General features: G+C 38.7%; 1 protein-coding gene across 1 annotated transcript in view; it reads left to right on the forward strand.

Annotated features, from left to right (window-relative positions):
• The first annotated feature begins 606 nt into the window (after positions 1-606).
• grik2 (glutamate receptor, ionotropic, kainate 2) overlaps positions 607-13,372 on the forward strand; it is a 160,884-nt gene continuing 148,118 nt past the window's right edge. The window contains exon 1 of the mRNA XM_053631695.1: positions 607-993. Coding sequence (XP_053487670.1) covers positions 858-993 — 136 coding nt within the window. The 5' untranslated portion in view covers positions 607-857. The remainder of the gene's footprint in view (positions 994-13,372) is intronic.

Below are 13,372 nucleotides of genomic sequence, written 5' to 3' on the forward strand. Positions count from 1 at the left end.
CTATAGTCCAAACTCTTCTACAATCAATCAGTGAGGAATCAGTAAAAGCCTATTCATTACAAACACGGGAGTATTTATGTCCGTGAACAACGCGCGTGCTGTGTGTCGTTTATAGCCGAATAAGCTCCAGAGTACAACAATACAACAACCCTGATACAAACTGTTGATTTGTTCCCCCTTGATCTTTATTCTGGATCCGTTTACGGGTCTCAGGCTATAATCCAAAATCCACAGATCGATATATATATAGCTTTACGACACGCTGGATTCAGGGGACCACATCTGATGAGAAAATTTGCGAGATTAGCGAAGACGTTTGGTGGCAGGCACGCGGCAGAAAAGCGCCGTGTTTGGGGCTGATTTATGGAGGCGGATCGATGTGTGGTGATCGACTGCAGTTAAACATGCCCGGTGTCTCCCGCTGTGCCTCTCATGCCGCCGCTGATCTCGGCTCGACGTCAGAAGGTGCGCAGCAGTGCACCACAGCGCCTGCATTAGGCGAGCGAGCGGAGCTCAAGCGCAGAGCTCTCACCTCCCGCGATACGCGCTGAATCACGCGACTCGTTAGTGGATCTCCAATATCCTTCTCGTTGCTCTCTTTCAGGCTGCTCGCGCATGGATTTCGGCTGGATTTGTGCCGTCTGACATGGATGGCCCGAGGCTCGCCGAGTCGGAAGCCTGTTCCTTGGTGCAGTGAGAAGGAAGGACACGCGGCGCTTTTCTGGAAACGGATGCGGGACGCGAGCGCGCGACTCCTCCGTAACCATGCCGTGATCTCTGAGCGCTGGTCTTCACCCCTCCTAGACGACTAAAGAGCAAATCTGCGGGGAGTTTTGCAATCCAAAGGAATTAAAACGATGTACATTGCAGGCATCATGAAGATTACCTCCCCGTTGATAACTCATGCGAGCTTCAGGCGATCCGTCAAGATCCTTCTGCTGCTTCTGTTATGTGTGGGATACTCTCGCGGGATGCCACATGTTTTAAGATTCGGTAAGAGCATGCTTCTGTAAGTAAATACTCACCACGACGGCGATTTGTTTTGGTCGCTGTAGTTTGCGGTGCTTCCCAGTTCACATGTTGCTGTGCCACTCACATACTGTTACTGTAACAGGTTGTGCTTGTATTCCACACTTGTTTGCATTTCTCTTATCTCTTATTAATATTTTATTTATTTACAAAGTACATCGTCGTGAATGGCAGTACTTAGTTTGGACACACACACACACACACACACACACACTCACACACACAATGTTTATTCACTTATTAGATTATTATTAGCTATAGTGTTTTCCCTCTGTTAGTAGTTATGGTGCTGATAAAGTTTAATGCGTTTGAGGCAAGTTCCACAATTCTTAAAAGAAATCAGAAAAAAAATCTCATAATAGAAATCATATAGACTTACTGTATATAATTATTATAGAATTACAATATCTTACAGAATTATAGACAGCCATTTAAAAGACAGGCGGCTACTTACTCATACTGTAGTTTACCATTATGTGTCATCTTTTCAAGTGTTATAGCAGTGTATTACTGGATCTCAGGGTAGTGTGTGTAGTAGTAAGCTCTGAGCAGAACATCTGAAGTGCAGTCTCTTTGTACAACAGCATTTCCTCTCGGATGTTGCTATTAGCAACCCCTTCAAGGCATGCTTTGTTCCTGCTCATGCGTTGCCATTAGCTCTCACATACAGGAAGTTAGGTTTATAGACCAAAAAATAGACTTCTAATGTTAGTCCAGTTATAGAAGCTAATATTATCTAACCCACTTAAACGTTTGGGACACTGAGAAGAACGATTTTTACGACCATGTAAATCGAGCTGCTGTAGCTCTTAGGGTCAGGCCTGTGTGTGAAGTTCTCCTATTCTTGGTTCTAAGTCAGTGCAATCATTTTCCTGTCAAACAGGCCAAAGGGAATTCTGCACCGCAGCTTGTGGTTTGCTTTAATTATGTGCCGTGTCAAACTGATCGGCCTATAGCACCAGCTTTAGGGCTTTGCTAATTTAAGAGGCACAACAACCAGTGCAGGCTGACGCTGGATGGACTCGACCTCTCAGTCTAATTTCTCTTACCTAGCTACAGTCTTAGAAAAAAACTTTCTTCAACGATTCTTTAAAGGTTCATTTTATATTGAAACATTGTATTTTGTTCACTACTTAGCAGTTGATTACTGTTCATGAGTCATATTAAATTTTTGGCAGCTGAGCCAGAAAATAATATTTAAAATCACCAACCTGAATAGATCTATGTTTTCAGCGAACCGTAAAGACACGCAAAAGCCCTTCTTATGCCTGGGGATGCTAGCAGCAAGTGTAATCAGTGTAATCAGGCACGAGTGAAAATAAGACCTGGAGGCAATGTAACATACAATGAATTCACCAATTTATGTCATTTTTGGTGTCAGTTGAGTGTCAGTTAATATTTCACCCCTTCTTGTAATCTGCTTTTATTCTTGGGTTATAATGACCCAAACATAACCTGTGTCATACAAAATATAAAGAGGTGGAGTGGGGTGTAGCCTACAGCAGATGCACCAGAAGCAAGTTTGTGCTTTTTTATGTACAGTAGTGAAGAAGAGAAAGGAAAGAAGTCAAAATGAACAAGCACATAACTTTTATGTTTAAAATAACTATGGTTCCCCAGTAAATAAAAATGTAAAACATGTCAGTTTGACCTGACAAGAACATAAGCGTTAAGGATACGTAGCTTCCAAAACAAAAAAAGGGATCGTCTCTGTTTTGGGCTTCTACATAGAACCTTTAAGGGTTCCCAAGTGAGACAGTGGAAGAACCCTTTAAAAGTTCTAAAATGTGATATGGCCTAGTTAATCTCTCTAGTAAAAAGCCTAGCTAATCTCTCTAGTCAACTGTAGTGTCATTTTGAATGGATAAAGCATTAGGTCTATTCACATCTTCTTTAACACATCAGTGTAAATTCAGTTCAGTTCAAATCAAACCCTTACTTAAACTCGGAGCATCTTGAGGGATAACCTTCATTTGCAATGCAGCCTCATAATGTAACTCTCAGCCAACCTGATCCAACTCATGAATTATTTGTTCATTAGCAGAAAAGAACTGTGCAGAGAAGTGGATTCGCAGTGCTGGAGTCGAGATCCTTAAATCATTAAAAACTCAACACTCAAACTGTTACCTATAAGTGCAAGTTTAAAACAATGATCCCCCAGGAGGTTTGACTAAAAGTATTATAAAAGTATCATTATCATTGTACTGTAAACAATTCCTAGTAGTGCATCTTTATTTCGCTCTTTGCTGCATATCACGATTAGAGCTGTTATAGTGAGGTACAGGAGCTTAGAATCTCACCAGGCCACAGCAGAGACAGATCCTTAAGGGTTCTTAGCTTCCTGAAGCACACTGTTGCAGAGTTTTATGTAGAATCTTTAAGGGTTCCCCAGAATTCTTAAGTCAATTTGAAGAAACTTTTAAGGTTCTTGATTTATGCAGCCTAGTTAGAGGGGAAAATGAATTCCCTTCCTTCCTTCCTTCCTTCCTTCCTTCCTTCCATCCTTTGAGATTTTTCTATCGTCACACCACCAGTGTAATGTAAATAATTTAATGAGTAACACACATATATGCATTTTGTCCATAAATACATAGTTTGAGATCAATTATTATTTGGAGAATAATATGGTTGTTTTGAGCTTAAGGGTAATAATGAGGCAGTTTTAAGTTGCTTAGTGTAAATGCCAGTTGTTAGGGTCATTGGAATGATCCATTCGAAAGATTTTAGGCCAGTTGGTGCTCAGCTACTGTACTGTGGGAAACACTTTTCGAATGTGTCTCCTTACCAATAGAGTCCTTAATGTAAGCAGACGCTAATATTGTATTCTGATATTTTGTTTTATTTTGTTTGTAATGACAATAGTGCATGCTGACATGATAACTTAAAATGTACAAATATGGTGCAGCAACGTATTAATCTTAGCTAAGCTACTAATGGTCTCTCATGGTATCATGGTATCATGTTGGTGGTATTTGACCACATACTTGTTAGAAAAGCAAATTATTAATGGGTATTATTTGATGAACCACAATGCTTCATTCGTTATTCACTCAGGAATGTACCAAGAAAAACACATTTTATGAACATTATATTATTAATAACAAAATAAAATATTTTTTTAAATTGAAGTAGTATTAGTAATATAATTTTCTTTTGAACTAGTTAACATTTCTTCTCACTGCACAATCATCTTCGATTTATCCAAATGGACACTTTTTCCCCAAATCACAGACTTGTCCTTTTTAACAGAAATGGTTGAAACTTCAGCCCTGTAAAACTAGATGTGCACATTTCATGACAAAAGTCATAAAATAGAATGCTGATAAAGTTAAGTAGGTCTTTTAGTAAATAAAGAGAGTAAAAGGGTTACATGGCTTTGGAGATATTTTCAGCCATTACCTGACAGCAAGAGAGTAATGTGCACTACCCCTGCCCCGAACATGGTGTGTAAATAAGAAGATTTACAGAGAATTAAAGCTACTTAGAGACAATGTGTGGATAAGCGGATCATTGAGCAATGGACTTGGATACGAAAACAGAATGATAAGCAGGGAATGTCTGTATTTCACAAGCTTAGTTAATCTGTTTACCCTGATCGATCATATTAAGAGTGTATTAATGAGATGCTGAGATCATTTTAGCAAGAAGGTACTCATTAGCTAAGACTGTGAAAGCACTGCAAAGTGAATTTCATTACAATGGCAGCCACTATTTCATTCCCCGCAATCATACAATACTTCAGATATAACAAATATAACAAGCTCTATTAAATTAAAAACTGTAATTATTGGACAGAATATATTTTTTTAAAACTTCTGTTGATTGACAGGTCAAAAGAGAATGGGGGCACTGGGCAATGCATGAGAGTTTGTCATTTTTTTCTGTCATTGAGTTTCTTCTGTCCTTTGTGGTGCTGACCATTCATTTGGAATGACACTGACCTTGTGACTCCTCCCTCAGTATAGGCATGCTTCTACTTCCACATCAGTGAGTTGTGTGTGTGTGTGTGTGTGTGTGTGTGTGTGTGTGTGTTCAGTCATCTTTAGTTACTTGCTTACGCAAGAGGTTTATATGGTACTTTATACTGTATCTTTGTCCATTTTGACCCACTGCGGCTTTCTCTTAAACCAAAACATTGTGATTTTATTATCCAGTTGTTTCAAATGATTACTTTTATGGTATAGTATCATAATAACTGAATGATAATTGAATATACACATGGAAAGAGGTTTTGCCAGTGGGGGAATTTAAGACATTTGACAGAACTCAGTATCTTTATGGAAGTATTTTCCTGTAAAACACGTGTGCTCCTCCTTCAGCAGTTCCCTTTGTTTACTTTCACTATATAATTTCCAGAGTTATGTTTTCTCTTTCCTTGTGCCAATTTTCTCTGGATTATGTGCTTATAAAATTTCTCAAAGAAAAAAAAAATCTTTAAGTTAATTCAGTTAATTGACTTTTTGCTTAGTGCTGCCAGTATGAATGATCAGCTCTCTTAAATAGACTTTTTTTGTGGGTAGAAGTTTTTTGTGTGCACTACATCCTGTCCTGGCCTGGAGCCAGAGAACCCAGAGTCAATATAGCTATTTAAATCATCACTAAGCTGCTTAAAGTAGTCATTTTCAGTTTAAAATAATTTACAGAATTGTGAACTTCTCTCTAACTTAGCAATCAGTTTTACACTTGAAAAATATGTCTCCAGTTTCAGGAACAAAAACAGTAAGTAGTACTGGTGAATTAAATGACTTGCACACAAAGAAACAGAGCGAGTGGTAGTTCTGATAATGATGGATTTCTCTAAGCATTGTCTTTTTCAATGACCTTAATTCTTTGATGCATGACGTAATTTAATATGCTTTTTTGAATGATTACTCTAATACCTCTCTCTCTGATTTGAAATTAGACTATACTTATAGTAGAAGATAGTAACAGTTAGAGGTTGTATTTGTTTTACCCACACAGCAGGAGTAGCTCTGTGGGGTCTATCACTTACTGGATTAGCAGTGGCTCAGTGGGCAAAGAATTGTGGGTGCCAATCTGCCAATCATGGACACGGATCTGTTGGATGTGGAATTCATACTGAATGACTGCAGAATGTAATGTTCCTGGCCTTTCTTTGACCCTGCCATTATGCCCATGAATAAGACAAGTTGTTCTTGGCTGCCTTAACATAACACCCTTGTCACTACACTTTCCTTCACCCCAAGGGCTTGCTTGTAAATGACGATATGTTTTCAATGGGCTGTCGAAGTAAAGCACACTGCTGTAGCCTTGCAAAGATGGTCACTGGGCTTAATTGAATTTTGAAATGGCCCATGGGATTTTAAGAAGGTCATGCTTCTTTTACAGCATTTGTTCAGCTTTAGCACTTGTGAGCTGTCTCTCTTTCTTAACTTATTTCCAAACATAGAAGACATTTCTTTTTTAGGTGCATTAAATCATCACCGTGACTCTGTTATGTTTCTCAGTTTGAATTTCACTGGCTGTTGCATTGATCAAATGCAAATGCAACCTTAATACCAAGCCTTATATATTGACCACTGAGTATGTTATAATTCAATCAGCAGCTAATGTGATTGATACTGATACAGACTTCACTATATGTTATTCCCACAGTATTCTATTCAACACTCCCACCAAATTGAAGGACACACCACCAATCAGTGCTGACATACACTGTTTTTATATACTAATAATGCAGCACATCAACCTACAGAGACGTATCTTTACTTGCCAGTAAAGTGATGCCATTGTGGAACAATTTTTGGTTTCCAAAAGACCCTTTAAAATGATGGATCTTTAACATTTTTACTGTTGCAACAGAGATCGAAAAATTCCTAACATAAAGGTTACCATTAACATGGAAAGCTGTTTATACTGGAAACTGATTATTTCTTTTATTGAAGCCAAAAACAATGGCTAAAGGATCTTTGACTGAAAGATGTTTTTAGGGAACCTTCTACTGTATCCCTCTAAAGAACCTTTTTCTGGAACATTTATTTTTGGAGTGTAAAAATTAATTCACTAACACTATTAACACTATTGATATTGCTGTGCAGATTTCATATACTATTTATGTAGCTTTATTTGGAATGGTCATTAGTCTTTCCAAATGACATTAGTAATTCCCAATAATGTGTATAAAAACTGGAATCATTTTGGGATGTCTATCTCTGTAGATAAACCCAGACTCAGCAATAAACTAAATTGTAACAGAGATTATGGTGGTAATGGTAGTAAAAACATCTCTAATGGATTATTTAAAGAGCTTTACATTATTTCTGGAAAATGTTTTACATATTACAGCTTACACAATCCACACAGTGCATTTGAACATACCTGGAAGCTTTAGAGGAGTTCACACTTTGTATCCACCCACACATTTTACACTTTAAAGAGGATCTGGAGTGGGTAAAAGTACAGCAGATCAGCTCAATTTATCCTGTAATATGCATAAAGATGTAGTGGCTCCAACTGCTGACTACAGAGTTAATAAAATATTAACTGACATGAAACACACATGATAGTAGATTGCATGCTTTTACAGAAAATGATCATGATTAGGCCCACAAGAAAATGGCATCAGTAAGTTACATTTCAGTGTAATATGCAGTAATTGGATCGTCATGAGAAGTGTGTGAGAGAACCAGTGGCATGCTTCAGGCTGGTATGACATTGCTGCATTGTTAGACACACTGGAGTAAAGCCACGGCACTGGGTCCTGATTGCGGAAGAGGTTTTGGCACATGGTCATCCATGATCTGGTTGACTTCTTCTGACCTTTAACCCCAAGTAGAACATGAGCGATGCTCTGAATCACAGCATGAGGACATACCACTCTCTCCCCGCAAACAGCAAAAAACGGAATCTGGATCTTATTCAGAAATGATTAAAACTCACATTTAGATACACAATGGCTTTTTAAGCATGAGTGCACAGGCAGTGTAGGTGACAAAAGTTTCTGATACGTAAGTGCCGAAGGACTCTTCAATGTAATTGCTTTTCCTGTTGTGTTATTTTTGGGCTACTGAATGGTGCAACAGAAAAGAGCTCACCCTAATGTCAGGAGATTATGAGTTTGAATCCTGAAGATTCTACAGCCATCTGTGACCTGGAGTCCAGAAGAGTAAAATTGGCTATGCTCTCTTGGTGGGAGAGATGGCGTACTCTCTTCCCTGTCAATCAGAGGGACACTAACCAATTGTGGGCATCTGTGAGCTCATGTATGCAGAAGAGGGCAGATAGCACTTTCCTCCAAGTGTGTTCACCATGAGCAGCAGTTCAAAAAGCTCTGGTAGCTGACTTTACCTGTCTCTGAGGACTCATGGGCTAGCTGTCATGTGATACCAGGAAAGATAGCTAGTGGGTGGGAATTGGGAAATGACCAAAATGGGTTTTAAAAAGCTGTTATATAAGCTGTAAAGCTGTTTTTTTGTATTATACACCTCAACAACTTGTTTTTTTCCTGGTATTTAAATGAATTGTCTCCTTATAAACATGACCCTTTAAAACCAGATGTATAGGTGTGTTTTATTTTCATTGGAATAGTGTATATCAAAAAGCTACTGAAAACCCCCCACAATTCAATAAAATGTATATTAAGTAGAGTAGCCTCAGGTAGCCTGAGAGAGAGAGAAAGAGAGAGAGAGAGAGAGAGAGAGAGAGAGTAGTCTGAGAGAGCGAGAGAGAGCATTGCTTGTGACTTGGCTAGCACAATCATCTCTATTCAGTTTACGAGAAGCTGAGAGAAGAAGGAGAGGGGGCAGGACAAGGTCTTAGCCCCCATCACACCCTGCCATGGGACATCCCTGAGTCAATAACTCATTTGGAGGGTTGTGAATTAGAATGATCTGGCTCTGGGGAAGGTAGATTCTGGACTGTATCCTGCCTCTGGTCCCAGAAGAAATCAGAATAATAATCTACTCAGAAGAAAAAAAATCGAAGTAGAATACAAAGCCAAATTGGACAGATATCAGAAGTCCTCGTCTCTATTATTTGGTCCAACCCACCAAATGAACAAATTTCGGCCAAAGTGGTCTTCAAATTCAATTTAGAAAATCTTTAAAAACGATATTATATTATTTAGTTTGGTTTGAGTGTTCAGAGCGACAGCTGTTCTCTTGAGGGCAGAGATTATGCAGCCCGTCTATTTCAGTCTAGCTTGCATGGCTTTCTTTTAGTATAGCACTTCAAGAGAAGTATCGCTGTATTAAATAGAGTGAATATTACAGTAAATATTAACTAAAGATATATATATATATATATATATATATATATATATATATATATATATATATATATATATATATATATGTGTGTGTGTGTGTGTAGATAGATAGATAGATAGATAATGGCGCACTTATATAGCGCTTTACACTGTGTCTCATTCACCCTATATATATATATATATATATATATATATATATATAGAGAGAGAGAGAGAGAGAGAGAGAGAGAGAGAGAGAGATAGATAAATAGATAGATAGTGTGTGTATGTGTGTGTGTGTGTTTCCCTACACCTGACAAAAATATTTTGGGGAAAATATTTAATCCTTTCTTTATTTGCCTGATCCTCTAGTTTTCTTTTGCTCTCTCTTCTTCCTCTGTAGTTATCAGTGAATATGGCCCAATCAATAGCTGTGCAGAACTCTAAGTTAGTCTTGTCCTGCTCCCTCTCTCCAAGGAAAATCATTAATAGTGTTCCCCAGCAGATGGAAGAGAGGTCAGGGTGCTTATTAAATGCCAGCTAAGCTGGGCCAACAGTCATCCACTGAAAATTTCAGATAATTTTACTGGAACATTGGGACAGGGAGAGCAGTTCATAAGCAGCAGTTCAGACGGAAGGAAATAGGAGGAGGAAGGAAGGAGGTGGAAAGATGTGAAGTGTGTTTTCCTTTCCTTGTCCATCAGTCATGTGTTGAGCTATTCTGGCTCCAGTGTGTGTGAGCTTTGTTTTATGACTGACACTTGACCCTTCTTTCACTTTGAGTGACCAAATGGCTACAAGTCAGAGTGCAGATCCTTCAACACAGCTTCCCATGTACACAAGCAAGGAGGAGGATTTGTCTGGAAGTCCATCCTTGTGTATCTAGAAGGTTACCAACTCACACACTGATCACAGAAAACGGCATGATTCCATCAATAAATTGACAACTAATATAATAAACACTCATACAATCTGGATATTGGATTATACATAGTACAACAGTGATATCCACTATCTGGCCAAAAGTATGTGAGCTCTTGCCAATCACACCCATATGTGCCCATTCCAAAACCATGGGCATTAATATGGAGTTGCTCCCCGCTTTGCTGTTATAATAACTTTCACTCTTCCGGAAAGGCTTTCCACTAGATTTTGGAATGTGTTTGTGGCAATTTGCTCATTCAGCCCCAAGAGCATTAGTGAGTTCAGGCACTGATGTCAGGTGAGGAGGCCTGGGGTGCAGTCACTGTTACAATTCAACCCCAAAAGGTGCTCAGTGGGGTTGAGGTCAGGGCTCTATGCAGGCCACTTGAGTTCTTCCACATCAACCTTGGGAGACCATGGCTTTATGGACCTTTATGGTCATGATGAAGCAGGTTTGGGCCTCTTAGTGCCAGTAAAGGGAAATCTTAATGATGTAGCATACAAAGAAATTCGAGACAATTGTGTGCTTAAAACTTTGTGGGAACAGTTTGGGGAAGATCTACATGTGGGTGTGATGGTCAGGTGTCCACAAACTTTTGGCCATATAGTGTGTATCATGAGGTGTGGGTTAGCATTTGCATTGTCACTGGTTATATAGATATTTTTTGAAAATAATTTTTTTTTTACCGTAATTTAAAAAAAATCCTGTCCTCAAACAGCATTTCTGAAAATATCTCTGTCCACATGACAGTGAAAACCCCCCAAAAAAAACAAAAAACAAACCCACTGAAAACGCTCTCATGAGTGCGCCAGCCCAGTGATAGTATTTCATGAGTTAGTCCATTAGATGCCTCAAGAATAACATTAATAACTGATATGATTAATGACTAATAATTGAGCAGTAGAGAAGCTGAAATGTGGAAAAAAACAACAGTCCTCTGCAAAAGGTTGTAATAATAAAGCAAAGTGAATTTAAATTGAAAAGTTATCAAATAAGAAATTACAGATCACAAACTGCAAACTGGTGGGCAGCAATGAGTCCTAGTAGATTCATAACACACGAAAAACCTCAATGGGCAAATACTGTGAAGTCAGCATTTTCAAAAAAATGTTTTTTCTTTTCTCATGATGAAAATTTTATCTGCCTTTCTGGAAAATTTCTCCAGTATTTTTGCAAAGCCTTGTTTTCGGTGAGTTCACATGTTCACATTTTCATGTGGACAGGAGGCCAAAAATGCAAAGAAAAAAAACAAACAATGTTTTCATAATTATTCATATACTAAATGCGGAGGAGGCATGAACTGGTGTCTCTCTATGCATGTGATTGTGTGCATGTGTGTGATAGTGTATTAGAGCTGATGGGTGGTGGGTGGTTGAGAATGTATAGTATATCTGCCTCTGCACTACACTTTAGTCGTGCCTTTTTTAACTCCCAGGGTCCTATCTGATTTCCATGGTAGCCCGTGGAGAATGCTATCAGACGCCGAGAGGCAGAACTCAGTATGACTCCTCTGGTGTTAGGGCCCGGACTGGGAGGATTCGAGGTATTTGTGTTTGTGTGTGTGTGTGTGTGTGTGTGTGTGTGTGTATGTGTTTTTCTGTGTTTGCACTGCTGCACTGCCTTTACCATAAGGGAGTGGTAGAGCTTTGATTTCCTTCTATGTCACAGTTCATCAGTTCTTTTGAGCCTCATCAGTTCTTTTGAGAAGATGACTAGGATAGTGAGCAAAAGACAGACAGAGAGTGAAACAGAGTAGAAAAGATAGAGATAAAAAGAGAAATAAATAAAGCATGTTTCCCTTGAATTAAGCATGATGTTAAAACGCTCTGAGAGACGATAGTGACTCTGTTCTTTTTTTGGCTAGAGAGCATCCTGACAGTAAGCTGCTGCCTCAAGTGCTTTGGATTATTGAGGAAGATGAACTGATGTGGGGTGTGTTGGAGTATGTGTAATGGAAGTGAAGAATGCTTGTGGGATGTAAATAAATGGTGTGTTCCGTGGGGAATATGCTAGAGAAATGTGAAATATTAGATCACAGAAGCGCAAGAAGGCCCCTTGATGATTTGAGAAACATATGCGTTGCACGGATAGAAAGCTGTGCTGCGTCTGATGAATTCAACTAATCTACACTAGCACTGGAACAATAGCAGGGGGAAAACTGTGAAAATTGCAATAAACAAGTACCCCTTTTCTGGGTATCACTCCTGATAATACTCCAATTTAATGATAACTCAATTGTAAAGTAAGCTGAAAATGCTCTATGGCACAGCAGAGCAAAATTTCCACTTGCTGGCTTGATTGATATTTGTTTAAAATTAGTGTAAGGCCTATGTTAATTGTAGACATTAATTAGCCTTTGTTCCTTATTAGTTGACATAATAGTTATTGTAGCAACATGCTTTCACAATCGCAAAAACTATTTGCATGACCAATTCATATGAAAAGGCACAAAGTGAAACAAAAATGACCTAGTGGAACCTTTCCTGGGACACTGGGTGCAAGGCAGGGAAGCTACTCTAGAGATAAAGAGAGATTATTGTATAAACTGTGTAATTTACAGTACAGTGTATTGGTATAAAAGTATAACATTTGCATTTTTTAATATTTTGGAGTGTTACAACCTTTAGTTAATATGTACTTTGTTACACCCAGGGTGTATTCCTGCCTCGCACACAATTTTCCCAAGACAGCCTCTGGACTTACCATAAGCCTGACCAACATAAATAGGTTATAGTGGAGATGCATGAAGGACTGTACACAAAATCCCCTATAATTGTGATTGCACAAGTATTGACCTCCATTGCTGTGAAGCCTCTAAATTAGTTCTGGAGAAACCAGTTCCTGTCAGACCTCACATACTTAGCTGAATGTAGTTAACCTGTAAGCAATGAAAGTGTCACATGGTCGCTGGAAATCATGAAAATCAAGGAGCAAAACAATTCTAAGATCTGGAAAAAAGTATCAATCAGAGTTTGGTTATAAAAACATCCCAGAATTTGAAAATCCTGTGAAACTCCATTAAATCCATTATTAATAAATATAAAGAATATGGCACAACCACAAAACACTTCTTGAGGAAGTGAGGACCCTCTGCAAAGCTTGGGTTTATGGAAAAGTGGTGAGCCTTATAAAAGTGCATCGCCACAAAAGGCAGAGTATTGTCAATACTTTATACAGCCACTCAAATATATATTATGGTACTGCTACCAGTC

This window comes from Ictalurus furcatus, chromosome 1 (assembly GCF_023375685.1).
Source record: "Ictalurus furcatus strain D&B chromosome 1, Billie_1.0, whole genome shotgun sequence".
Lineage (NCBI taxonomy): Eukaryota > Metazoa > Chordata > Actinopteri > Siluriformes > Ictaluridae > Ictalurus > Ictalurus furcatus.